Genomic DNA, 25,607 nt, shown 5'->3' with positions numbered 1-25,607 from the left:
ACAGAGAAGAGTTAGAGGGAAGGAAGGAGAACGGCTTCAGTATTTCAGAAAAAAGTGTTGGAATTGTAATTTACAAGCACCATTTCTCCACTGCAAACTGCAGTCCCGAAGGAGCACTACTTGGAATCGCAGTTTTTAACAGTAACTTTACCTCTGACATTTTCTGGTGTGTTTGGCTTTACTTGTGTTGCTTCAAACGCACGTTTCTTGCTCTTCTTGTTGGAAGGTGTTACACATCCCTCTGCCCTGATGATGTGAATTTGAGGATATTTGTACGGATTTTTCAAGGCGATGGCTGACACCATAAAGCCAAACACAATTAAAACATTGGCAAAGCTGATAGCACGACAGGCTGACTATTCTCCACGGCTTTATTAAAAAGAAATGAGGAGAGACTAGACCATGAAAAAAGGTGAAGAAACACACACTTGATTTATACACTGTAGCGCACAGACACAAACTCTGCGTGCCCCAAGGGGGCTGTAAAAAGCTGTGTAATTAGTCCAGGCAGCTGGCTACAGGTAATAGGGAACATAACAAATAAATGGAAGAAATACACAGGGGTCAGGGCTGAAACTGTTGATGCTCACGGAAGGCAGCAGGAAGCAGGCAGTGAAGAGTAAAATACCACTTTGGGTCACAGGTTGCAGGTGCGGGGGGGAGAAAAAAAATAAAAAAAATCACACTATTTCGATGAAGAAAGACAAGTGCAATCCTTCACACTGCAGCATTGACACATAAGAGTGTGGCTTCCACAGCTGAAACAAAAAGCAGAAGCCAGAACCACAGGTGACTGAAAACACTTCTGAAACTCCAGAAAAATAACACATAAGCTCCTCCGCTCCCGGGGTTGTTTTCACTACCGGTCACTTGCCAAAAACAATTCCCTGGAAATGGTACCGTGGAAGTTTGCGCCTGGTCGCAAGCTCCCTAAGCAAGCCTGACCTGCTAGGCAGTGGTGGGTCTCCTCACCTGTGAGAGCAGTAAAGCAAAGCTGGGCCACAGAACCTAGCAGGAGCCACCCTGTGTCACTAGCCGAGGTGTCTCAGGGCTGTCACTTGGCTGGAGCATCTCTGAGTAGCGCTCCTGCTGCCGAGAAGCACATGGATGGAGAGATGCCTCCTGATAGTTCCCACTGCTGGGTGAGCAATGGGGATCTGGTTTCATGCAGGAACTTTTCCCCTACACCACTGCCAAGGAGCATATAATAAACCTTATGATTTTACTGAAATATCTTCATATTTCCTCTGTTTTCTGTTCCAGGTAAGACCTTCAAATGATTCTCCAGACCCAGCTGTCTTGCGCTTCTTTGGGAAACTCACCCCCCAGTTTGCTTTCCATCACACAAAGGCAACAGTTTTCCCCACACACGAAACAGGGAACTGAAAGAGTGCATGTCTACTCTGAGCACTTCATTTCAAGAAATAATGTGAATTAACTGGACAGAATCCAGAGGAAAGTAATGGGAATGATCTGAAGACCAGAAAACATGACAATGAAAAGAACTGAAATGGCTTCTTTAGCAATAGATACCATAAATATGTCAGAACATTGCTAAAAATAGAAAAGGGCAAATAGTCACTGGCTAAAACTGAAGATTTAGATTTAAAAAAAAAATAAATAGCAAGGCTAATAAAATACTCAGGTGGACTGCAGGTGAGACAGACATTAGCTACGTATGGTTTAGGTAGGTGGATCTTGCCCTGGAGGCATAAGGATGGACCAGACTATTCTGCTCCCTGTACCTAAGACAGTAAAAAACTAGTGTGGATGTCCCTAAACAGCAGAGAAAGCTCCTGGAGACACAGAGGAACGCACATGTTCCTCCTTACCTCACCCGTGGTGGTGTTTCTCCAGCCCTTGCCTTGGCCTAAAGCTGAGCTGGCAGTGAATGCCACGGATGGCTGCACCGGGAAATGCCTGGCTCGCATGCGTTTGAGAACATTCCCTACGGAGTCTGTCCCTTCTGACACCGAAACGCTCGTTTCTCTCTATTCCCAGGGCACTCTGGAAACCTTATGTTTCTTTTCACCAAGTGTGCTTTTTACGAGGACCCACCACACAGGCTCTCCCATGCCAGCCCGTTCCAGCTGCTGCGTGCACCAGCAGCTGGGCTCCCTCACTCCCGCCTGCTTCTTTCCACTTTGGAATTTGCAATATGGGAGGGGGTGGGTGATGGGTGGGGGGAATCTTCTGATTTAACTCCCCCCCCCCCCCAGTTTTCAAGGCTGGCACTCTGGGATTACGAGATACCTCTCCACAAGGAACAAAGGGGATAGCTGCTGATAAAGGGTTTCAGATCCTCTTCTACCTTGCCACACGCAGTGCACGCCGGAGGCCCGGGCCAGCAGCTGTCCTGCATCCTGCAATACCGGTTTCCCTCCGGACGATACCAGCTTGACCGGCTCAATACAACATACCAAACCCTCGTGCCAAAACACCATAGCTCTGACAGGCAACTGGGCTGGAATACGTGGATAATCTAGGATCTGCTATTGAAATAACTCACTGTTTTCGAACCTGGGAACTCCTCACCCCATTGCAAAGGCTTACCAAGAACGCCAGAGTTTGCAAATGGGTGGGGAAACTGGTCTTTACAGCATGACACTTGAATCTTTCTGATCCTCTCAGCTGTTACCAGAACAATTGTTCCTGAAAGCACTGTGTTAAATAATTATCGGCAATTAACATATAAAGCAATCAACAGCTTTTACAAGAAACCTCCACTTCTCTTTAATCTATTTAAGCTTTCAGAGAATCATGTATTACTACGTTAACTAAGCAGATAATTAGCTACAAGAGGTATTTTACTGCAGTTCCATGGAAATTACTGGGTTTGTTTCATTGAAGCATCTTTTGTGTTCAAAACCCTGTGCACAGCAACGATGCTGACAGTTCTGGACCGTTTCACCCAGAACCGGTTGAGTAAGTGGCAGCTACCCGATCATTGTCAACAAAGACACAGAGAGGTGGTTTTACAGAGATAAAACATCGAGGTTCCTTCCAGCGTTTCTTGGGGGAGGATGTGAAAGACATCCTAGCCACAATTTCTCAGTCAAGTTTCCCATATATAAGAAAAGCCAGAACATTTATCAGAAAGACGATCATTTCTCTTACTTATCCGCAGAACATCGGAGTCAGCTCTGCAGGTTCCCCACTCCTGCCAAACAGCTCGGTCCTGGCAAGGGAAAACAGCCTTGCTGAGATGGAAATGAAGCCTTCCAGACTCACTGTCATCGGCTCCCCAACTCAGGAATGTCCCTCTCGCACACGAGCCCCCACAAATGGCTTTAATAAATGACAGCCTTCATCTCCGAATCCCTACATGGGCAGCTGAGCATTGCCATCTCTGCTAGACAGATGAGGCGAGTGCAGCGAGGCTCAGGGCTGGGGCCTCTCCCAAGCCCTGGCTGCTCTGGGGTGTACCAGCTTAAGACATCGAGATTTGACTGTTCAAGGAGTGAACAGGAAGGAAAACATGCTCAGCATGGAAATGCTAGTAAACGAGATTACACAACAACAGTTGAAACACTGAAGAGTGAGCAGATGCAGAAACCCTCGTGCTGCTGAACAGGACCTTGTTCTCTGTTGCACTGCCACAGTGCTTACATTTTGAAGTTTTAGGGATGAGCACGCTAGATTTTAATTAAGAAATTACCACAGGCATTCCTGAAACTAGCTTTTTAAGATTTCAGCTCCCACAAACAGGAGTCAGGTTTTCAAAAGAGCTCCCTCGGCATCAGCTAGGGCAAGAACTTGATAGCAATTCAGCAGTCAGCATCCCGAGCTGGTTTGATCCCACCTTTTCTGTGCATGTAAACTGGCATCAACGCTGCATTTCAGAGCCTGGCCCTGAAGGCAGGAGGGGTCCGCTGATGCTTCATCCCCTGTGGAATCAGTTCATCAGCTGCCACATCTGCACAACTTGCCCTGGACACATTCAAGCAGGCAGAACACACAGAAAACCATTGAACTCACCAATCTTAAATAATTTGAGCTATTCTGTATTAGCAGTGGGTATGAAGATGAGGGTCTGACCCTAATCAAACCAGCTATGTCTATTCTTGGGCATTCATGTCAGCAAGGAGCAGGAGTCTCTTAACCTAATGCATATCTCCTTTGCACCTTCTATTCAAGATATCATCCACATCAGATGAGGACAACTTTCCCTCCTCCTGAAGTGTGTTCTGACCCTGATCCAGAGGGAGTAAAAGAAAATTTCTGAGTGTAAAGATGACTCCAAGCAGCAGTAGCACCTTGCCAGCTTAAATGAACCACCGGGGTTTTGTTTAATATGCAGTCTCGTGTAGCATAGGAGTCAGCTTTTTTAAGAGCATGGCCATTTAAGTCTTTACCCAGGTTACACACACATTATTTCACCAAAGAACACTGACTTCTCCTTAAAGGGCACAGGAAAAAATCCTGGTATACCTACGGGGAGAAGGATGTGGTGAGGTCAATGAAAATGCAAATACTCAAGTGGGAACCAGATGACGAAGCACCGTGAAGTTCAGTGAAGGCAGGCCACCATCACAAGCATTCGGATGCTTTCATCAAAAGATGCTGGAATGTTTCTGGAAGGAAAATATGTTTTAAATACCCTCACCCTCCCCATTTTCCTTCCAATGAAGGGAATTCTATAAACAGAACATACAGAAGACTTTGGTCACCTCTGAAAGGTTTAACAAGGATTAAATAGTACAGTGGAAGAAGTCCGAAAGAGATCCCACCTGGCCCATCCAGAATGCGTGGGTGTGCGTTTAATGGCTGCCTATAAGACTATCACACACAGAGGAAATGAGTAATCCATTCTTCAACCCAAAGCACACGACAGAGATCACAAAGGGAGCAGGATTTCCAAGAACTCTTTTGCTCAGTAAACCCTTCCTCAACAAATGTATAAAATTCCTTCTCAAAACTATGTTTCTTAAGATAGACTAAGAGCACTACACCCTGTCCTACTCCAGCCTTCCCTACTGCAGCATCATGACCTGCAGGAGGAAGAAGAGTGGCCACCAAACAAGCAGCACAACAATGAAGGGAAACAAAACTCGTCAAGCTGGCGTGCTTACACTGCCCAATTAGCAACCAGGTCTGTGAACAACTGGGTCACCTTCAGTTCATGCCAGCGATGCGTTCAGATCCCAGATACTGCGGCGTCTTTGCTTGTGCCCTCAGCTATGTTTCTCTAGAAGTACTCATTCATTATGTGTGATGCATAATGCAGAAAGGAGAATAACCCATGGATAATTGGATTGCAATCCATTAGCTGCCAGCCAGAGGGGAACTTCTTTCCATGGATTTCTTCTACTTATGCCCACACGTTTCAAAGTTTATTGTTTTAAATGTCACACTGTAGAACAAATGACTTAGAAGGTTAAAGACCTATTGAAATTTTCTGAATGTATGTTTCACAGCTGTTCCCTTCTTTGGGCTGCTGGCTAAAAGAACTGCTTGAATCCCAGCAGTAACCAGCAGATCACATCTGGATAATCATGTTCCAGTTGAACAGACAACAGCCAAAATACGTTTGCAGTTATACACCATGAATTTTTATACTTACTTATCTGTACACGTGTAGTCATTCCTGCCACCCTATTCTCTGCTCAGGATAAAATGAACAGACTTTTGTTACCAAAGATAAACAGTCTATTGCTAAAACCAGACATTGGGCCAGATCCTCAGCTGTACCCAGCTGGGACTGGGAAGGGAGGCGGGAAATGGTGACCAAAAAGGAGCCAGTAACAGCTCATCAATCCTGGAACTGGTTCCGTGCCAATCCCAGCATCACTCGGAGAAGGCTCTGGGCTGCTCTAAGTTGCGCCAGCTGGCTACAGCCCCGCGGGGGCCATCTGCCAACAGGGCTTGTTGAAGCACAGCGTGTGCCGGCTAGAAGACTTCCCTGATCTTCAAGGATTGTTCAAGAGAGGGTGGCACAGAGTCATGGAGGTCAGAAAGTCCCCAACTCCTAACTTCAAAGCAAACTCCATCTGGAAACTGCAGCTGTTCTGCGAGGGAACTGAGCTGGAGCCCGGGATCGGTGTTTGTATCTGCAGTCACAGACTCGGTCCTGTTCATACCAAAGGGCAAACGTGGAAAATATCACAATCCCACATTTCTACTCAGAATAACTCCACGATCAAGACTATTCTTGCTATAATTCTGAATGTTCGCTCTGACACAACAGTCCTCCCAGGAGAAAGATTAACATACCAAAAAGCTGGAGTAGTCAGGGACTTGGTTAAGAAGCATTCTTTGATCTTTCACAATTAAAAAAAGTTTAATTATTCAAATGCTATTTATAATAGATACAATGGGATGCTAGCTGGCAAATCATTTGCATACATTAGATCTTCAGCATAGCTAGAAAGTCAGGATTTTTACTTGCCACACACCAGAGAAAGGCATACGATCTGCCAACTGAGAACACTTACCAGGCTCATATGTCTTATATCTATGAGGATCTCTGCTCATCACTAGGGGTTTTGCTTACAATTATGCAGAACAGCATTAAAAGAGAATAAACCAGATAAATCTCCTTAAATACTGGTCTGTAAAGACAGTCATTTCACTTGGGGATGTTACTACTTTTATATCTCACACCTATACAATTTAGTTAATGATTAAAAATCTACTTTCCCATTCAAGGTTGTGACTATCATGTTAAGCTAAATTAACCAGCTTTCCAAATGGTTAAGTGGGTAAAACACAGACCATTTACAAGCAGCGCACATATAAACTAGAGGAAAGGGGAACTAGGGTGGCTGTACACACTGCACTGGAAAATCTGGTCACCTTTCTAGACGAGTTTTACAGACAACTCAATGCCATCTACATTACAGCAAGATACTACCTGGAATTTTACTAAAGCTGTAAGGACAAGCCATGGACCAGAGTTTGGTTTTGCCCCCTGCAGCACAGAGAACAAAGCGTGCTGTTGCCAGAGGGCATTTGGAAATACATCATTCCAGTACTGAAAAAAAGCTGATGACCACAGTAAATTTCCCTCCCTCTGCACTCAGAGAATCTCTACCAGAAAGTTACTTGGGCTATCCAGTTTGACAGCAAATGCTGTCTCATTTCAAACAGAACAGAAATTAAGCTTTACTGAGCTCAGAGATATCTCAGTTCAGCCAACGAAACAAACTTTTCCCACAATAAAAAAAAAATCCATGCTTAAACAAGGATAAACAAGTTACTTTACTAAAATCAAACAGTGTAAGGGTATTTAAAATATTTTACTATCTCAAGATGCAGAGGAACGAGGGGGAAGAAAGCTTGGTGACAATTTGGAGAGTCAGACTCTGCAAGTTGCTGTAAGAGCAGATAACTACTACCCAGACAGTTTGCAACAAACCACACAGTACCGACTAGTTTCATACCACAGAATAACCCCTCCATCACTAGCCTAGGAGCGAGCAAGTCCAGATTTGGGTCTGCCCCCCATCAGGGTGACTCCCAAGCAGCCCAGCTGCAGTCAGTTTCCCCAACAGCGCAGCTCTGGGAGCTGCAGCAAGTGTAGACATTTCCCTATGTGCCACTAATGCTAGAACCTCTGTGGTTTCCATCCGCCAAAGCAGATCTGCATGGCAGCAATTAAAATGCCGGCATTCTGCCCACATCATGTTCATTAGCGGTATTTGTGAGGTGTTTACAGGAGAAATGCTGGTATAGCCGCTCTGGCTGAGACCAAATTTTGTTTGTTACAGGCACAGAAGAAAGCTTCTCAAAGTACTGTTGAAAAGGTTTTACAATCAGCGCAGTTAAAAAGAGGATGAATAGAAAGATAAATTTTTGAAAAGTCTTTTCAACTATTTACAATAAAGATCTTCCAAACCAAGGCATCAGCTAACAGTAGCACAAAGGGAAGTACTTTGTCACATGCCACTGCATCTTAAAGCCACCTTTAAGTTTAGGATTAGTTTAGAATCACAGGGAAGTGCTCTTGGAGTCCCCAGGCATTACATGCCCTTTTCCTCCACCTTTTCTGTTCAAATGGACTCAGCCAGCAGCTCCCTCCCCAACAGGTACTTTATTTCCCAAGGAATCTGTGAGTTACTACAATTGTTGCTTTCCAATTAAGCCTTAGGTTTGGTTTGTATGGTTCAGATAGAAACTGAAAAACCAGTACTTGAAGTTTAGGAAAGAAATGATGTTGTATGCATTAGAAGAGTGTTTGTTACTGTAGAGGCAAAAGCCTGAACCGCTGTGTTTCCCCTCTCTCCCCTACACCCATATACAAAGCCTGCTCAAATATAAACTGTGTACCTTTCCATAAGCTCAGTTTAACATTTGTGACCTTTGGTTCTCCAAAATTGCCTTCCAGTGATTGCCCTGACATTACACTCACGAAATTTTTCAATTCCCTCGATGGTCCCGTTAACAATTAACTGATGCCAAAGGAAGCAGTTTCTGTTTCATGTTTTAAAAACATGAAACAGTGTATGATACAGACAATTCCGCAGGAAAAAAAAAAAAAAAAAAAAAAAAAAAAAAAGGACAAAAAGCATGCTTTTGGCACTGCCTGTTTTTTTCTTTTTCCTTCTTTCTAAAGACCAAGCAGGTAAGAAAGGCAGTAAAATGAAATGGTTACTCACAGTATGTTTGTCTGGGGTGGGATATCAGGGATGGTTTCCAACATCAGATGCATGCATCTTACTGTAGTCCTGAAGCACAGGCAGCGACTAGGACAGGAGCAGGAGAAACTAGGCAAGAGGAGAAAACACAAAAAGCCTCGAAGAGCTGAAGATTTGATCAGCATGGTGTTTGCTGGAGTGTATTTGCCTCAATTCTGAACTGCAGGGAGCTGACAAAAAAAGTTTCCCAGCCCTGAGGTCCAGGAGGAGGGGACTCATCAGCATGTGTTTGCAATTAAATTAAGGCAGTTTGACAGTCCAACCGCCCACCCTCTCTGCCATTATGTACATCATTGAAGATCAGACTGTTCCCACCCCTCTTTAATTGTGGTGCTGAAATACAAACTCTTAATTTTGATTTATTTTTGCCTTGTTTCTTATTTGGAACAGCAAGTTAACTCCTCACCCTCTCCTCAGGCATTTAGCTGAAAGCATGCAGAATACACCTTCAAGGACAGTGACTGAAAATGACCCTGTGCTTCCAGGGCTGAGCTAGGACGCAGATGGCCCAGGGTCAAGTTTTTTATGTCAAAATTTTTGCCTTAGCATGCTGCTCCCTGCAAACTAAGGACAGCATGTTATCTAACAGCCTGTCAAATGTATCAAGCAGTAAGACTTTCAGGATAAAGGCTGTCTCTTATTACATGTAGTTACAAGATCCAGCAAAAATACATTTCTAATCATTGACAGGAGCATGGAATGCTACAGATAGTAATCTCCCTTTTAAAATCACTCAACAGAGATAAATAACCTGCAAATAAACGAAAAAAAAAAAAAAAAACACACCAAAAACCTTGACGGTATGCATTCTGTAAAGTTCCTTTTGCAAAGATTTGCAAAGGCTGATCAATTTCAAAGACTTTTTAGCCAGCCTAATTTCTTTCTACAAAGATGTCATTTGGAAAAATGTCAGGATTTTGAAGAAATTAAAGGCAATTGAGGGGTGAGGAGGGAAAGAAACAATGAACTCAACTGAGTCTGAACTGTAGGAAATACAGACCTCAGCTTGTTTCTCCCATTGAATGATAAAATTAAGATGCAAAAGGAAGGACTTGCTTCCAGTTGAATTAATCACCTTTTACTGTTATAAAGAAGCTTAGAGTGAAAACAGATCGTCTTCAGGTTTTAAGTTACTACTACACAAGATCCTGAATGTGTGGGTTTAGCATGAGAGAGGCATTAATGCTCATCAGGATATAAAGACAGTTTAGGAATTTCAAACATGACACCATTCTGCACTACCTGGAAGATCAAACAAAAGTTTACCATCAGCCTGTACCTCTGCTTTATACTGGAAACTACGGTATAATTTATGTGACAAAACAGTACTTAACAAGAGTGACATTACATTTAAACCTCCCTGGTTCTCTTCTCCCTTCAGATTCTTCGTCACTTGAACATTTGGGGAGTTTTGGGGTTTTATTTACAAATTATAAGATAGAATATATATTATAAATATATTAAATACATTGTTCAAGCTTTATTTTTTTCCCCCAGTTATAAAAACACATTATACTGCACGTTTTCTGCACCCAGTCCTCAGGCAATCTGCTGTTCGTTTGCCCTGACAGCCCTTGGAAAGGCAAGGAGGCTCAGCTCCCCACGTGGACCCAGCTCATGGGTTTGAGCAGAGCATCCTCTAGTGGCCTCCCAGCCCTTCCTTACAAAAACAGGTTGCAAGAGCTTCAACGGTCCGCTTCAGCCTTCAAAAAGCGCCGGCGGAGAGCACATTCCAGTAGTGACAGCTTTGGGAAGTGCGATAGAAGCGCCTCCTTCACAAAGAACAACGCACCTTTTGTTAAAGTCTTCAAGAGTTACGCCCTATTTTCTTCCAGCCTGATTGCTCCCCGTATGAGCTCTTTCCAAAACACACTGAACTCTGTTAGGACAGGGCAACACAGCTACTTAGAGACTGCACTGCAAAGCAGCATTTCTAGGAAAATAAACAAAAACGCTCTCTTCAAACCATGCTTCAGTATTTAGGAAACTCGTCAGCATCTTCCCGCTTCACAAATACAAAGCCTTTGCCTTCTGCCTCCAATTACATCAGTGCATAAACTCCAAGCCTGAAACCAACATCTGAGGGGAAAAAAACCAACACCAAACCCTTCCAGGTTTATTTATCCCTTCCAGGTTTATTTATATTGCTAAAAGGACAGCTGGGAGAGGCATCAGTCATGTTTCTGTACATACTGCCTCTGGAATCTTGTTTCAGTACCTGGCTGTGCGGTGGGTGGCAGCTTCTGGAAGGATTGATGGGTATTTTCCTGTTGCAGGTAGGAACAGGATCTTTAGCCAAGTCAGCAGGTTTAACAGTGGCCACACCACAGGGAATAACCTGAGCACAAAAAGGCAAGTTCTGCAACCCATACACTTACTTAGAAACAGATCTTCACTTGAACCCTCGTTATCTCTCCTTCACCAGCAGCGCAACGCTTGTGAGATGTTATGAAACGCTAGCAATTACAGTTCCCTTACTCTTGCATTAATTTCTCTTATTTTCCATGAACATGACAAATTGTTAAAACAAAAATATGTGCAGCTCTGAGCAAGAACCAAAAGTTAACTCCTAAGCAACAGGAATGAAAGTTAACACTTGTTTTCCGTGCTTAAGCATTTCCAGCCTCTGCTAGACAAGACTTTTCACACCAGTAGAATGCAAGGAAGTCTGGGTTTGTTTTTCAGGTGTGGATTGTTCTTTTCTCCCACCCTTCTTTGTTTTGAACTATTACTTCACCCCAGTAGAAAGATTTCATTGGAGTAGGTCCCCTGAGGAGCTCATCACTACTTCCCAAGAACTGTGATGTATGTTTTACTATTAAGTGAACAAACATTATCTGACAAATTTAATTTACTTGATACCATTTGTATGACACATCCATAGCTTTCTAAAGCAGAAAAGAATTTTTTTTTCATTTAACATCGTGTGAAGGAAAACATGAACGCTGAACTAGTCTCATGTTATGTATAGTCGGTAAAAGGACATCTATCATACAGACAGATGACAGGAAGAAACATACTATACAATAATTATCCTGCGGAATAAAGGTTAACAGATACATTTAATTAGCAACAGCTGTATTTGCTATGGTGATCCGTTTCCTACTACAGCTGATGCCAAAATATTATTCTCAATAATACTGAAATGGAAGCCATGAACACCAGCTCTTAAAAATTTGCATTAATTAAGCACTGAAACAGAGCACAGGAGACAGGAGGGGACTTGCAGCTCAGAATGCATTAAACTAACTCCTGACATGTTTCATTTAGGCAATTCCTTGAAGTACAGAAGCAGACTGAATGACCTCTCAATACCTGTTGGCCACAGCTCTAACAGCCAGGTAAGTCAATTCACTCTTTAACCGTTCTGATATACTGAACCTAGACCAGGTCTGTGTACGCTAATTCCAAAACACATCTTGCACAACTCCATTACATAAAGAAATCAGCTGGGCAGGTTTCTTTTTAGAGATTATGTCTGGAAGAGTTCATCAAAAACTATGCACCTGCATCACATTAACTGCTTTTTCTAGTGTTCTAGTGTCTTAACCATCAATTATGGAAATAAGTACTTATCTACAAAGTATTGTAATCACAACATGATGCGAAGCCGTGTTAAGAAGGCTAAAAAGTCTTTACTGAATTTATTGATACAGAAACACTTATTAATAAAGTTTAAATTGCATAACACTTTTGCATGCCTCAGGCCAGTTTAACTCTAGCTTCTACACATAGATTTTTTCAGTTTATACACTAATGATTAAAGCAGCTTCAAGTTCATTTGTTTTTGCAAATTTACTGCTGTATCAAAATCTAGGAGACACATACAATTGAAGTGAAGACTACTTGGAACACAAAAGTAAACAAAGCAGGTAAAACTCCTAGACAGCTTACAGACTATACAAAAACAGTTAAGCTACAATTACTCTATTAGAAACGCATACAAAACTACAGTGCAAGTGCTTGTGCACAGGGAAAATGTATTTACAGTTCCCCTTTATTTACAGGCTATAAGCAATACTATTTCACAATTATATTACACAGAATTTCTACTATGTGTTTGTTCGAATCTGTGGGTTTTTGAACAAGGGGACAATTTGACAACCTAGAACATAAATTTCCTGTATATATATTTATTTATTTAACCTTATCCAGGAAAAAATAGCAGTATTTTATGCATCTTATAGAAAGCTACAAAAATCTAGCAAATGTAATAAAAAAGGCAAATCTGGTGAAAAATCTGATAAAATATCTTTTACAACTGAGGGTGGGATGGGGATAAAAATCAAACAGGGATAAATTAAAGACAATTCTCCAACTGGTCAGCTTCAACAGAACCTCAGTGAGGCTTACTAATATGAACCTGAAGTTTAATACAATTTTCAAAGCAACTTCTTTAAAACAAGTTTTGTAATTAACAAACTGAAGGATGACCTAGCAGCCAACCGTAGGAGACACCCTGTACTCTGTAGGGGTATGGAAACTGTGCCACAGTACAGAAAGGCACATACCTGGTATGACAGCTATTAAGCAGGAATGCCTAACAAATACAGAGGCAACAGCCTTTGGGGAAGCACAGAGAAATATTACACAGATTCAATTAAGCCTCTATTTACCACTGTTATTCAGGATTGCCATTTGTAGAAAGAAATTCACTTTAGTTGCTAGAATTACAAGATGGGTACTTGCATGTTTACAGGAAACCATCAGCTCAGTGGCCACAGAACTGCCCCGTTTAAAATAAAGAAATAAAAATCTGAGGGAGCAAGGAGTATCATTTAGACCAGAAGTGGAGACCAGAGGCAAAACACAGTCTACAACTGCGTTGTGTGCCAGTGGCCAAATGACACCGTATTATCAAATTATATTCTCAAAGACACACAAAAAGCCTGTTAAGCAAGGAAGAGTTCTGCACCTTGGGCTTAGATGTACTAGAGTTATCCATTTATTTTCAAAGCCACACAGAACTTCAAAACACTATTTATCATTAAGCAAGTTGTGCAACTCAGAACCATTAACCCAAAACACAGCATATTTTTGGCAAGACAATCTTCATTCCTTCCTCCTCAGAAAATGAAGAGATGGTAAAAAAAAGAGATATCAAAGTGATATCAACTTAAGTGCTTCTGATGGGGCAATGCCTTAACATATCTTCATTACCTACTGAGAGGGGGTTTGTTACCCACCTCCCCCCCAGCTTTAGGAGTATTTTTCACATCAATACAAGCTCAAGGGTTTCTTTCCAGCCCTTACCAGTTTAGGCAGACTTTTCAAACAGGCTGAACCAAGCAAATTTCCTCTTCTAAACACCTGTCTCCTTCCATCACCATTACAGGAAGACTTGGGAATCAAAACTAGAGTTCACATCCACAGAACTGCAGAGTGGAGAGTCCTCCTGTATGACACTGTTAAAACATCTACTTAATTGTTGCAGGAATAAAATAACTTACCAAGTCGATCAGCTTCATTCCACCTATGGTATGCTCTGCATACCTGTGTGCATCTGTGTGCGCACAAGTTGTATTCTAGCCATCCTGCTACAGCAGAGGCACACATGTGGGAACACCTAAGCACTGCATCAATTTGGCTTTCTAGACTGTTTTCAGGTTCTACACCCTCTCCACAAAACTACACTTGGCTTTTTAACCAGGACACAAGCTACCCTGCTCAGGCTAACAATCTGCACCTCACTCTGTTCAGCCCAGCAGACGTAAGTTATCTCACACAGCAGCAAAATTGCAGATTTTGCTTTCAGCATCAGTTTTTATAAACTGACTGCTCTGCATCTCCTCTTTACCCTCTTCCCCATTCAGAATTACTCTGTGAACACTTCCAGAGACAACAGTCACACCCTGACTACCCTAGCATCCTGTCAAAGCTAATCAGCTTTGCAATTCTTCGTTTGCCTCCATCACTTAAAAAAAAAAAGCCACAGAAAAAACCACCCCCTGTGCATCTCAGACAAGTTCACTAGAACAGGTGTTTTCCATTAAGAAAACCAATATTCTGAAAAACATTTTTACCTTTTACTGAAAAATTATATATGGTTTATAAGCAAAACTGAGACCAACCAAAGTGGAGCTGATGCTTTCCTTCTCATTCAAAACCTGGATGCCTCAAGGGTAACGCCATAAATTCTTTCCTTTCTGTAAAAGTTGTGCTTTTTCAGATTACTGGAAGAAACAAGATTTGCCAGGTTAGTTTTTACTAATAATCTTCATCCTCCATTAAACGCATACCATGGTAAACACATGGCAGGTTTAGTGGGAGGAGTGCAGACAACAAAGGTCTTTGGGGAACTGCTAAGAATATTTAAAACCTGCAATTCAGTAGAGCAGCTGTGAGGTTTTTAGAATCTCTCTGTGCAGTTAGTTTCAGGGAATTAAACCCTTTCCATAAGCAGCTGAGCATTTCACCAACTTGCTTCCTAAGGAATTCCTGCTGTAGAATAAAACTATAGCACACAACCGAGAAGAAAGAAGAAACTCAAAAAAGCTATAATGTTTAAGTATACAGCAGCCACATTCCCCAGCTAGCCTACTGCCTTGGGTGGTCATATTAGCAGGCAAGCAAGTGGTACACATTTGTCAAGCCCTAAGTAGTACTTTATTTTCTGCCTACTTCCCACTTTCTAGAAGAAGGAAATTACTTTTCCCTGTAATAAAGCAGGTAATATTTCAAAGGATCAGGCAAAGGCAGACTCAAGACCTTTTCTCTCAGAAAGTTTACAGGAGGATCTGGCTTTAGTTCAGAGGGTTTAGTTTCTTCCTCTTCTCGTCTCTCATCCTCGATATCCTCACAGTTGTTGTTATCATCTGATGGGTTGGAGATACGACTAGCGAAGACCTCTTTGTCCAAGAAAACAATAGTTTCCATGCGACGGCGACGCACACGTCTTCGTTTAAATCTTGGGGGGTTCTTCAGCCCATTTCCATTTTTGCTCATTGTTTCTTGATGTATAATTTTTTTAATGGTTCCTCGGATGGCTATGCGAGCCAGATCCTGGAGGCTGCGAACAGCCACTGGGGCTAAAACAAAATGAAAACCATGAACAGATATGGAGAAACTCCCCTCAAGAGTACTCATAGGAAAAGTTGTATTTGCTCAAATTAAATCAGGCCACTTGAATTCCCTGCTGTGATTACAAAAACAGCTCTATTCAACTCCTGTCAACTCAGATAAACTGTATTGTAACTTTCCAAACAAAATCTAATTATGCATTTCTCTCATTAACTGAAAAAAAAAAGAATGGGATGAAAGAGGAGTTTCATATTTTGATGTCAAGTCCTCACGATTATTTTAAGATACACATGTCTTAAAGATTATAAGAATGCAGAGTTAGTGACTGAAACTGTGACTGTTTAATAACTTCGAAAAAGATATTTTCCTACTGTAGATAACTAGACCTGAAGTCTATTTAATTCTTCCATAAAATGGTTTTTCTATTGTGAAGTTAATTCAGCTTTGCCAAGTTCTTCACTTATAAAACATGAGTACTATTTATGCTCTTCAAAAACTGCTTCAGACTTGGTGGGTGAAGACAGGCTAGAAATCATCTGGTAAAAGTAATTATAGAAGCATACAATAAGTTATTGTATTAAAATGCCTCCCACATTAATGGTTTGGAAGACTGTTCTGTCTTCTGCACTTATTTGCTGCCAGCCCATAAATGCACAAAGTAACTCATGCAGCATAAAGAAAAAAAAAGTACAGATGCACATGCATCCATGTACTAAAATGAATTAAAACTGAAACAAACAAAACCCCTGTCTTCTACTGACACACTTCTTGCGACCTGAATGAACCATAAAAAAATAACATGTAACATATATGCAAGTCTCACAACAAAGCCACCATACAAAGTATGCTGAAATACACACTTTATGAACTTTACAGCACTATAAGGACTGCTTACTGAGCTGCTTTTTGTCATGTAAAGACACCTTTCCAGAACAAGAACAAAGCCTCATTAATCTCTTTATGGAAGTATCTCTGTCTTCATGTGTTCTTAAGACGCCTCTCCACACTGATGGCTTAAAGATTGAGGCCACTGCATATGACCTGCATTTCAAACAGCTAACCAAAAATTGCACAACTTTTATCCCTCAAGTTCCAGGTTCAGGGTTAATTCTGAATTGCTGGGCAGTGAAAGCCTTTGAGTATATATTATGTTTGTTCAAAGGTACTGCTTGTGTATTTTCCATCACCATACCGCAGTGCCCAAGAACCATGACAGTACGTGATTCAGGATTAAAACAGATGTCTGCATGTGCAAAAACAATGACCAAACACCCCACAAAGTTTAGGTACAGTTTCACAAGAAATCATTTGTACTTAGAATCTATTTTATGCATTTCTGATTCTTGCACCAGGCCTCCACAGATATGCTCAAAGACAGACTGCGATCCAACACAGGACTTACGACAACTGTTCAAAGAAGGAAGCAATTGGAAGTAATTTTCCTCAAAAATATCCATAGGGATGTTACATCTAAGGAAGGAAGGTGCAGCTTAGAGCCAAACAGCAGAAGAAACCTCCCCCATACTCAAGAACGTCTGTACTCACGCAAGTGAACAAGCCTTGATTTTCCTGAATCTGCGTGGTTAGGCTGAATCAAAGGAGCAAAAGAAACAGCAAGAATCTTCTTGGTCTCCCAGGCAGAAGGGCCAGTACGAGTTATCTTAGTCAACTAAACCAAAACAAGGAGATTATTGTCCATTGTGTGAACTATAGTAAGTTTTCTGAACAAAAAAAATAAACAACTTTTCTGCCCAGACAAGTGGTTAAAGTACTAGAAGCTACAACAGTAAGTTAGGTAATAAGGAGAAACACTGGTGAGGTTTGGGGGGTTTTTTTGAGAAAAACTGAGAACTCCTTACAGGATTAGCCCCAAGTAACTTCATCTGCTGCGACAGAGTATGAGCACTGGCAGTTTGGGTCACCCTGCTTTCCCACGTCTTCCTTAATTCTGAATTCTAGAACAGCTACATGTGACCACAGAGAACATGTCAGTCACTGATGAACATGCGCTCTTGAAGGAAGTCTGCAGGTCACTGGCTTTGTTCCAGCTCAAATCTCACAAATTAACTCACTGCACAGCATCTCACTGGGAAGAAACTCTGCTCATCTGAACTACCCTGACAGAGGTAAGAGGTCAGACACCTACACCTCAGCCACTCAAGTCCATTAAAATAGCACACCTTTACACCAAAAAAATAATATGAATTACAGTCCTGAGCTCGCACACAGGACAGTTTTCTACTTTTACTGAAAGAAAAAAAATAATCCACTGACACTTGTAAATAGGGACAACTTGCACACTTTGATAAGCCAGTTAGGGTGCAAAATGTATTTTTCCATTAAGTATAACACTAGATTTATAACTTGAACAAAGCCTTGCTTAGATTTTTCTGCTGCATGGAAGTACATGAGCAATTAACAACAGACTGAAATATGCAAAAGACCGGCAGAACAATTAATTTCTTAAATATTATCAAGTGTGCAGAGTTCAGTTTCCACTCATTGTGAAAACTGGTGCACTTAATACTTCAACCTGCTACAAAAAGGGCAAACTGAAGGAAAACTAAAGGAAAAGCTGTTGACTAAATCGAGATCAGAATTAAGAATAACTCAAAGAGAAATATGAGTAGAAAGGCACTCAACCTTCTCTTCTAGAGGCATGACAAGAATTCCCCCAACTTTCAACAGGTTCTTCATGTAGTCTTCATGTTCCTTCTGTACTCCAGCACCACAGTAAACACGGTCATACTGAGTGCAGTCCGGGGAAATCTCTAAACAATTGCCAGTAACGAAAGATGGCTCACAAAATTCAAATCTGAAAATGAAGATGTGTATCGTACAAGAATATTACAATTTATCAAATGAATTACTTTCATGATTATGAAACAGTGATAAAAGCACTTAAATAACCCCAACAGTTTCACAGGATTTCTCCTTCAAAGCCTATATATTCTAGATGTTAACCACAGCTAGAAGTCTCAAAACCACAGAACAATGAAGTGAGAATTCTAGATTACAATCTCCAAAGGATAAGGATGCGCATTTTCAAACTTAAGCTGCAAAAAACTCTTCAGAACAAGGTTTTTTTAGTCACCTGATGCTGACCCCATTATAATATGCAAGTATAAATATTAGACCTGCAATTCCAAATATTAAAGTCCTGCACCAGGTTTGGTGGGGTTTTTTTTGTTTTCATTTTCAAAAGCTTTTAAATGGTTTTCAGATGTTGTGGGGAACTAATCACCTGATGCTTCAGAACTATGCTTTGCTGAAGCCGATGGAAGTTTTGCCATTAGCTTCAAAAGAACTGTGATTTCACCCTTCAAAAAAAAGAATTTTTGCCCATAAACACTTCTGATTCAGTTTAAAACAATAATGAATGATTCTACAATGCTTCTGGTTCTCCTACATGCTCCAAAACTACCTAAGTTTTAAGCCCTACATTAAATAGCTGATTTTCATACAAGCTGTACAACATGTCCATTCTTCTACTGGTATCTTGGGAGGCAGCTCAATATAGCACCTATTTATTCCTAAACACTTCCTGAAGCTTTCTGGTTTTGTAAAGTGTGCTAGACATTCAGAACAGCCAGCTAAGAGTTCCTGCACACGGTGTTCTAACAGCATAACCAAGCAGACATTTCTCTCAGCAATGCCAATTTTCCACTCATGTTGACTTTTGAATTCAGCTCACTTTTGCTCCATAGCTGTATTTGTCTGGAGAGAGAAGGAAAAAAATTGTCTTCCTTAAAACACCTACACAAACAATAGCAATGTGACTCTGGAAAAAAACCACCATCATCTATGCGCAACCACCATCCACACCGAAAACTTTCGGTCTGCTGCCAACATCAAGAAAATACAGCCCTCTCATCAGTAGCTCTCCAGTACAGCAGTAACGGCACAAGGCTGAGTGGTTTAAATTCCAACATGTAATGACTTTAATTTTCTTCCTCCCACGAGAGGAGGGCTATCAGGTATCCAGAGATGCTTCACTTCCCTGTTTGAACAAGCTGTGAGATGGATCCAAAAAATATGACAGCTACAACTTTTATTGCTGAGGTTACTATTGGCAATGGTTATCTTGCTGGAAAGTTATTACTTGTGACAGCAGCAAAATAGGTTCCAAGGAAGAACATAAATCAAATCCCAAGTAGTTTTAGTACCAACTTAATCATCATAAAACTACCTTCATATTTTAAAACACCCTATTTTTTCTTTCTTCTCGGATAAAACATACTAGGCCACCACAGAAATCAGTTCATATTCTTCTGATAACCATGCATGGTCTCAGATCAGAAATATAACAATTATTGTTATTTGCAAGTTTCAGGTTATTTTAAAATGCACTTGCAGGTAACAAGTAACCTCCTTCAGCTTCCTCTAAGCTCTGCAACAGCAGCACTGCTATTGAAAACACTGCACAAATTTCTGAAACACCCCCACAATACTCATCAGCTTCGAAGGTCACACACTGCAGCTCAGGCAGCCTAAGGAGCCAGAATCCTCAGATTACCCTGAATCCAGAGCTGCCACATGGGAGCAAGAATGACATAGAGCCAAAGGCACAAAATAAATTCAAATGGACATTCTACATTCTTACTTGTCAAAGCTGTCACTTGTTTTAATGAAGAAGTCCAATTTCTGCTTCGCATATTCGATCACATCGGAATGAAGCTCCACACCATGGTTAACACCAAAAGGACCTGCAAATTGAGAACGTCAGGATAACAGTTACATGCAACGACACAAAATCCAGCAGGATGAATACAGTTTTGGTTACTTCTTGTAACGGATCACTCCTCGAGTGTCAGACAGCCAGCACTTGCACAGGGTCACCTATCTTAGTACTACAGTGGGAACTGCAACCCTATACCTGCAATTTTTGGCAGAAAATGAGGCTGTTTTGCACAATTGATCTTGAGTCATTTGCTCTTAACTATGCAGGAAATTCCTCTGTAGGATGGAAACACTGATACTATTAATGACCACCTGGAAAAAATTCCAATGCAGAACAATATCCTGCATATTTTGAAGATATTTTTTTTTTGAGGGACTCATTATGTTATTTTTATAACCCCTTGCTGATATCCTAAAAACCTCCTCAAAGGAATCAGGAATAGTAACCACATATTGCACCTCAAGTAACAGCAAAAATGAACTGGAAAATACAGCAGTTGTTAGCTCTCACACTTTATTCAGAACTGACTTGGTAACTTTTCCCAAAATTTGAAAGAATTCAAAAGCCCTAGAGTTACATATTGGCATCCTAGGTAATCCCAACAAACCCAGCAGAAACCCACGAATGGGAGATGGCAGCAAGGCTCTATCCTGACAACATACACTTCAACAGTTAAAATTCTTGACGCTCCCACAAAAGGAAAACATGTACCCTACAGTCATTCGCTGTCTATCCTGGCAGCACAACTGCTGACTAAAATACTTAAGGGTGAATTGCAATTGTATAATTGCACTTTGATGCATTGCTTTGAGCCTACGGTAGATGTGGTCACAATTAGTTCCGATGCGCTTTCCAGAGACTATTCCCACCTCTTTGTTGGTAAGTCAAAACTGGATCTCAAACATGTTTCAGTCTAGACAGGACAGTGTAAAAACAAACAAGGCACAGAGCAGCTGTAGTCACAGGTTTCTGCAGACATCTCAATTCTAGTTTAAACATGGCACTCCTCCTTTGGAGCTGTGCTCTTGCTCAAGGGGCAAAACCCCCAAGTTTACATCCAGTCCTGCAGAAACCCACTAAAGCCACCTCTGCAATCATATTGTTGCCTGTTCTGAACTGCCACAGAAATCTGGATCCCATCCAGTTCCATAGAGAAGGCTGCAAGAATCCTGATAAATTGGCCAGTTGGATTAATGCATTCTTTACTTTCCTAGCTACATTTCAGCTTCATTACTTGAGGAATGCTTCATTCCCAATCTCAAAACTTTTCTTCTAATCTAACATAAACAGTTAACATGACTGAAAAGGTATTTACCCAAGATGAGTCCAACCATAGAACTCAGATAACCAGTGCCACTGCCAAGATTCAAAAATGACAGCCCTGGTTGCAGATCCAAAGCTTCCATCACCTCAGAGTAAATGCACGGTGCTGAGAGATGAATATTTCCATGCTTCCATGCCAAGTCCTTGTAGGCATTATCTTTGAACTCTTCTAGGTAGTAGTCTGCTCGATCAATGGCTCGGAATGCCTGCTCTACCAGTTCTGTCCGGATGTATTGTGCCTCCTTCAGGTTATCAATTAATTCATCATTATCTTCTCCTGCACTCACTGCACCTCCCATCTTCAACAGTTTTCTACAAGCACTAAAACTAAAAGATAATAAAGGAAGGTGAGGTATAAGACATGCACTTCAACACTAAATTATGCTGCCGTATATGAAGTACTTAGAGACACACCTTTAGGTACTCTAAGGACCACCAGCAGCAGAACAAAATTACCACCAGCACTCCCATTCAAACAATGAAAAAAAAATACAGCAGATCTGGCATTTAGTACCTGACACTAGTGGGGAAAATCGCAATAGACAATTCAAATGTGCAATGCCTGTCTTCAAACACTACCAACATTTTACCAGCATGTCAGCTTTTCCCCTGAACCCTTTCACACAAAAGGATTGTTCTAGCTCCTATGCTTATAGGTCACTTTTCATTGCAAATCCAACCAACAGTGCCACTTTGGCTTGCCTGTCATAATTCTTGCCACATGCAGACTTTCTACCTCTTATAGTATCAAGGAGAAATTAAGAGACTAAAATACAGGCAGCAAGAACCAGAAAAATCTCAAATTACATTTTCTTTGAAAATCATCAGATGCTGATTTCACAGAGGTCAAAAATATTCAGACCTAGAGTACAAGCTTGCTTACTTCAGCAACTGCACTTTCACACAGCTCATCTTTAGAGCCTGAGCCACTATCATTAGTAAAGCTCTTAACAATACAGACAACATCTGCAGAGAGAATTTCCACTGAAGCCTGTGGAATTTCTTAGGTCCTCTTAAGTCCTGGATGAGCTAATCCCCAACTTGAAAACTCTTCAGCGACACAGATTTATGAATTACAAAATATTCTGGCTTCACCAACATGATCATCTCCAGCAACCTATTGAGTCTTGTTGGTTTGGGGAAAAGAAAATCAGGCACCTTCCTTGACTCTGCATTATACTAAGCATGGCTATATACTTCATGTAGTAAATTATCTACAGGTTGTAAAGGAAAAAGCACAGAGGGAGAAGAACATGGAAGAACTTTATCACTCAAAATTTATCTAGCTTTTCTTCCCTTCACATATCTTAAGAGGAAAAAAAAAAACTTTTCAGAAAACAAAAATGCTTTTTTAAAAAAAAAAAAAAAAATCACTATTTACAATGCCTTTCTCTGCTCACAATCACAGAAGCAGCAGCTTTGGAGTTCATTCCTGGAATCAGAAGATCTACCTACAGCTAAATTATTGGGGTTTATTTGCTACATTCAGCAAGAGCAAATTACACACTTTCATTTTCAGAGGAAACAAAGAAAAGCTACAGAAGTCTAAGGAAATTTCACAGTTATTCAAATAACATATCATCCTGATTACCTGTAGAGACACATAAAATAAGACATACTTAGGCAGGGAACTTGAGCTAGTTTTTAATACATTCACGTCTCACACGCATTAATCCAGTTCCAGACCATTAATAAAACTTTTTTAAAAAAAGTACCACCCCTCTCCTTTCTGTAGTTACTCCTTCATCTTCTCTGCAAAAAATGAATGTGTTTTATTACTTCACAGTGGAAATGTATCAAGTTGAAGGCTCACGTGGTTCATCAGCCAATTTGATTCTTTCTTCTTTTTTTCCTCCTCTTACATACACCACAGCTCATTTCATCTGCACATATAGGATTGCTTATATCATTGATCAGTATGCTTTATGCAACATTTTGCATTAAAATACTCTCTTCCCCAAGGGTATCAATTCCCTTGACCTTCTTTTGTATATTTTGTTCATAGGCTTGCTTCTTCCTTCCACTTGAGCAATTCTGCTACTAAAAGCCTACATTTTCAGATTTAAAGTATGAATAAAAATGTGTGCCTTTAACAGTATTCCACTTTGGATCCCCAACAAATTCTTTCTGATGTATGCAAGCGCCACTGGGACAACTGGTCCGACCTGGTTTTAGCTCAACTATATGATCAACAACTGTTACTCCATGTTTTACAACATGGAAGACATTTTCCTAGTGAGATTAAGGAATATCCATGTTGTGACAGGCATCAGTCACTTCTGAAATATTCAGTTTTACTGGACCCTAGCTTACTTCCAATAAAATGCACAACATAGAACTCTGACCTTTAAATTCCTCTTTGGCTAATTCCACACCTTTGTTTAACCTTGTTTCCCTTTTCCTAGTGGAAGTAGCAAACAAGACTATGAGTAGGACTTATTTTTAACAAACTCTTTAACAAGATCCTCTTCCTCCACAATTAGCCCAGTTGGCCTTTTCACACTTCTAGGTAAAGCACGTATTTCCATAAATTTGAGCAGAGCCAAAGTTCACATGCAAAAACCATTATCACTAGCTGATCACAACACAGGTACCAAACCAAGCAGCCTTTTAGGGCTGAAACATCCCTTCAATTGCACATTGCCATCTTCCCCTTTAAGAAAAGCAAACCAGAAAACCAAACAAGTCTGACATGAGAAGCTGCATTCAGACGCCTGAAACAAAACACTGAAATTAAAGCAATTTCTTCCAAGGCAAACACCAGCAGATGCACAGGGGAGGACTCAAAACAACATACAAGGCACAACAATGCAGTTCTTCACACCAGCAGATTTCCAGGGTAATCCCTGCTCTGACATAATACCCTCAAGAAGGAATAACAAAGGTGAGGCTATTTACCGACTAAAAAAAGTTACAGTTAGCACAAGCTTTCAATCCGATCCTTTCTAACCCTCTCACACAACAAATTAAAAAGCCCCGCGCCGCACAGCTCAATCACTACCTGCGTTATCAGGCTGCTGCGAGGAAAGTGATAGAGACGAGTGGGAGGAAGGTCTAAGACAGCCTGACGTTGATATCCACTCACACACACACACACACACTCCCGCGCTTTACCCCCACCTGGGTGCCCCCGGTCCCCGCACAGCACCGCTGCCCGCAGCCCTCCCAGGGCCCCGCGCCGCCGGGGGAAGCACAGGCCGCCCTGACGGGGAGGCGGCGGGCGGAGGCCCGGCAGAGGGCCCTGCGGCCGGCGGGGCAGCCCGGCGGGGGCCCAGGGCCGGAGCCAGGCCGCAGGGCAGGGCCGAGGGGGGCAGCAGCCTGAGGCGGCGGCGCTGAGGCCGGGGCTGAGGTGAATTGGGGGTGGGGTGGGAGGCGGGGCTGTGCTGCAGCGGCCCGGTGAGGTCAGGTCGGGTCGGGTCGAGCCGGGCCCTGCCGCACGTCAGCGGGCAGTCTCCTCGCCCTCCAGCCGTACCTGAGCAGCGGGTCGGTTCGATGCAGCCCAGCCCGGCGCGGCCCGCTTCCCTCCCGGGCCCGGAGGCGCAGCCGTCCCGCCGCGCTCCGCAGCTGTAAACACTGCCCAGCTGAGCACCGGCCGCACCACTGCGCAGGCGCGGCGCGCACCACCGCCGCGGGAAGGGGGGGCAGGGACCATACCACTGTTGCCCGGCGGGGGGCGCTCTCTAGGCTGTACCATGCCGACCCGGCGCGGGGGGGAAAGTTGTACCACTGCTGGGCCCGGGGGCAGCGCTGGATACTTGAGGGGGGCCCGTCCCAGTGCGGGGGCGGCCGAGGGGCTCCCGTCCCCATCCCAGCAGGAGCTCACCCTTCCCTGCTGGCACTGTGGCCTGAGTACGCACAGGGCCTGCGTATGGGACCTACTTATGGGGCTTATGTATAGGGCCTACATATGATTAGTGCTACTGACCAGGCCTTAATACAAACCACAG

The 25,607-nt window shown here is 42.1% G+C and overlaps 2 protein-coding genes across 5 annotated transcripts in view; both read right to left on the bottom strand.

Annotated features, from left to right (window-relative positions):
- Positions 1 to 12,104, bottom strand: part of LOC101917172 (peroxidasin homolog) — a 47,649-nt gene extending 35,545 nt beyond the window's left edge. For both annotated transcript variants that reach the window (XM_005239941.4, XM_055813588.1), the window contains exons 1-2: positions 10,855 to 12,104; positions 8,598 to 8,705 (exon numbers count right to left, since the gene is read on the bottom strand). In XM_005239941.4, coding sequence (XP_005239998.2) covers positions 8,598 to 8,705; positions 10,855 to 11,006 — 260 coding nt within the window. In that variant the 5' untranslated portion in view covers positions 11,007 to 12,104. The remainder of the gene's footprint in view (positions 1 to 8,597; positions 8,706 to 10,854) is intronic.
- A 2,683-nt stretch (positions 12,105 to 14,787) lies between these two features.
- Positions 14,788 to 25,266, bottom strand: PCMTD2 (protein-L-isoaspartate (D-aspartate) O-methyltransferase domain containing 2). 3 transcript variants are annotated; one of them, XM_055813589.1, is made up of 6 exons: positions 25,133 to 25,250; positions 21,653 to 21,987; positions 20,260 to 20,362; positions 18,300 to 18,471; positions 17,202 to 17,325; positions 14,788 to 15,664 (listed from the first exon to the last, which is right to left on the bottom strand). In XM_055813589.1, the coding sequence occupies exons 2-6, from the start codon at positions 21,957 to 21,959 to the stop codon at positions 15,282 to 15,284; spliced, it is 1,089 nt and encodes a 362-aa protein (XP_055669564.1). In that variant the 5' UTR covers positions 21,960 to 21,987; positions 25,133 to 25,250; the 3' UTR covers positions 14,788 to 15,281. The 3 variants fall into 3 exon arrangements, with proteins under 3 accessions (XP_055669564.1, XP_013156670.1, XP_055669566.1); XM_013301216.3 differs by lacking the exon at positions 25,133 to 25,250 and adding an exon at positions 24,662 to 24,794; XM_055813591.1 differs by lacking the exon at positions 21,653 to 21,987 and having other exon boundaries at positions 25,133 to 25,266.
- Positions 25,267 to 25,607: the final 341 nt, after the last annotated feature.

Source organism: Falco peregrinus, chromosome 9 (assembly GCF_023634155.1).
Source record: "Falco peregrinus isolate bFalPer1 chromosome 9, bFalPer1.pri, whole genome shotgun sequence".
In the NCBI taxonomy this organism is placed as follows: domain Eukaryota; kingdom Metazoa; phylum Chordata; class Aves; order Falconiformes; family Falconidae; genus Falco; species Falco peregrinus.
The sequence above is the reverse complement of the archived record's forward strand: the minus strand, read 5'-3'. Positions and strand labels throughout refer to the sequence as shown.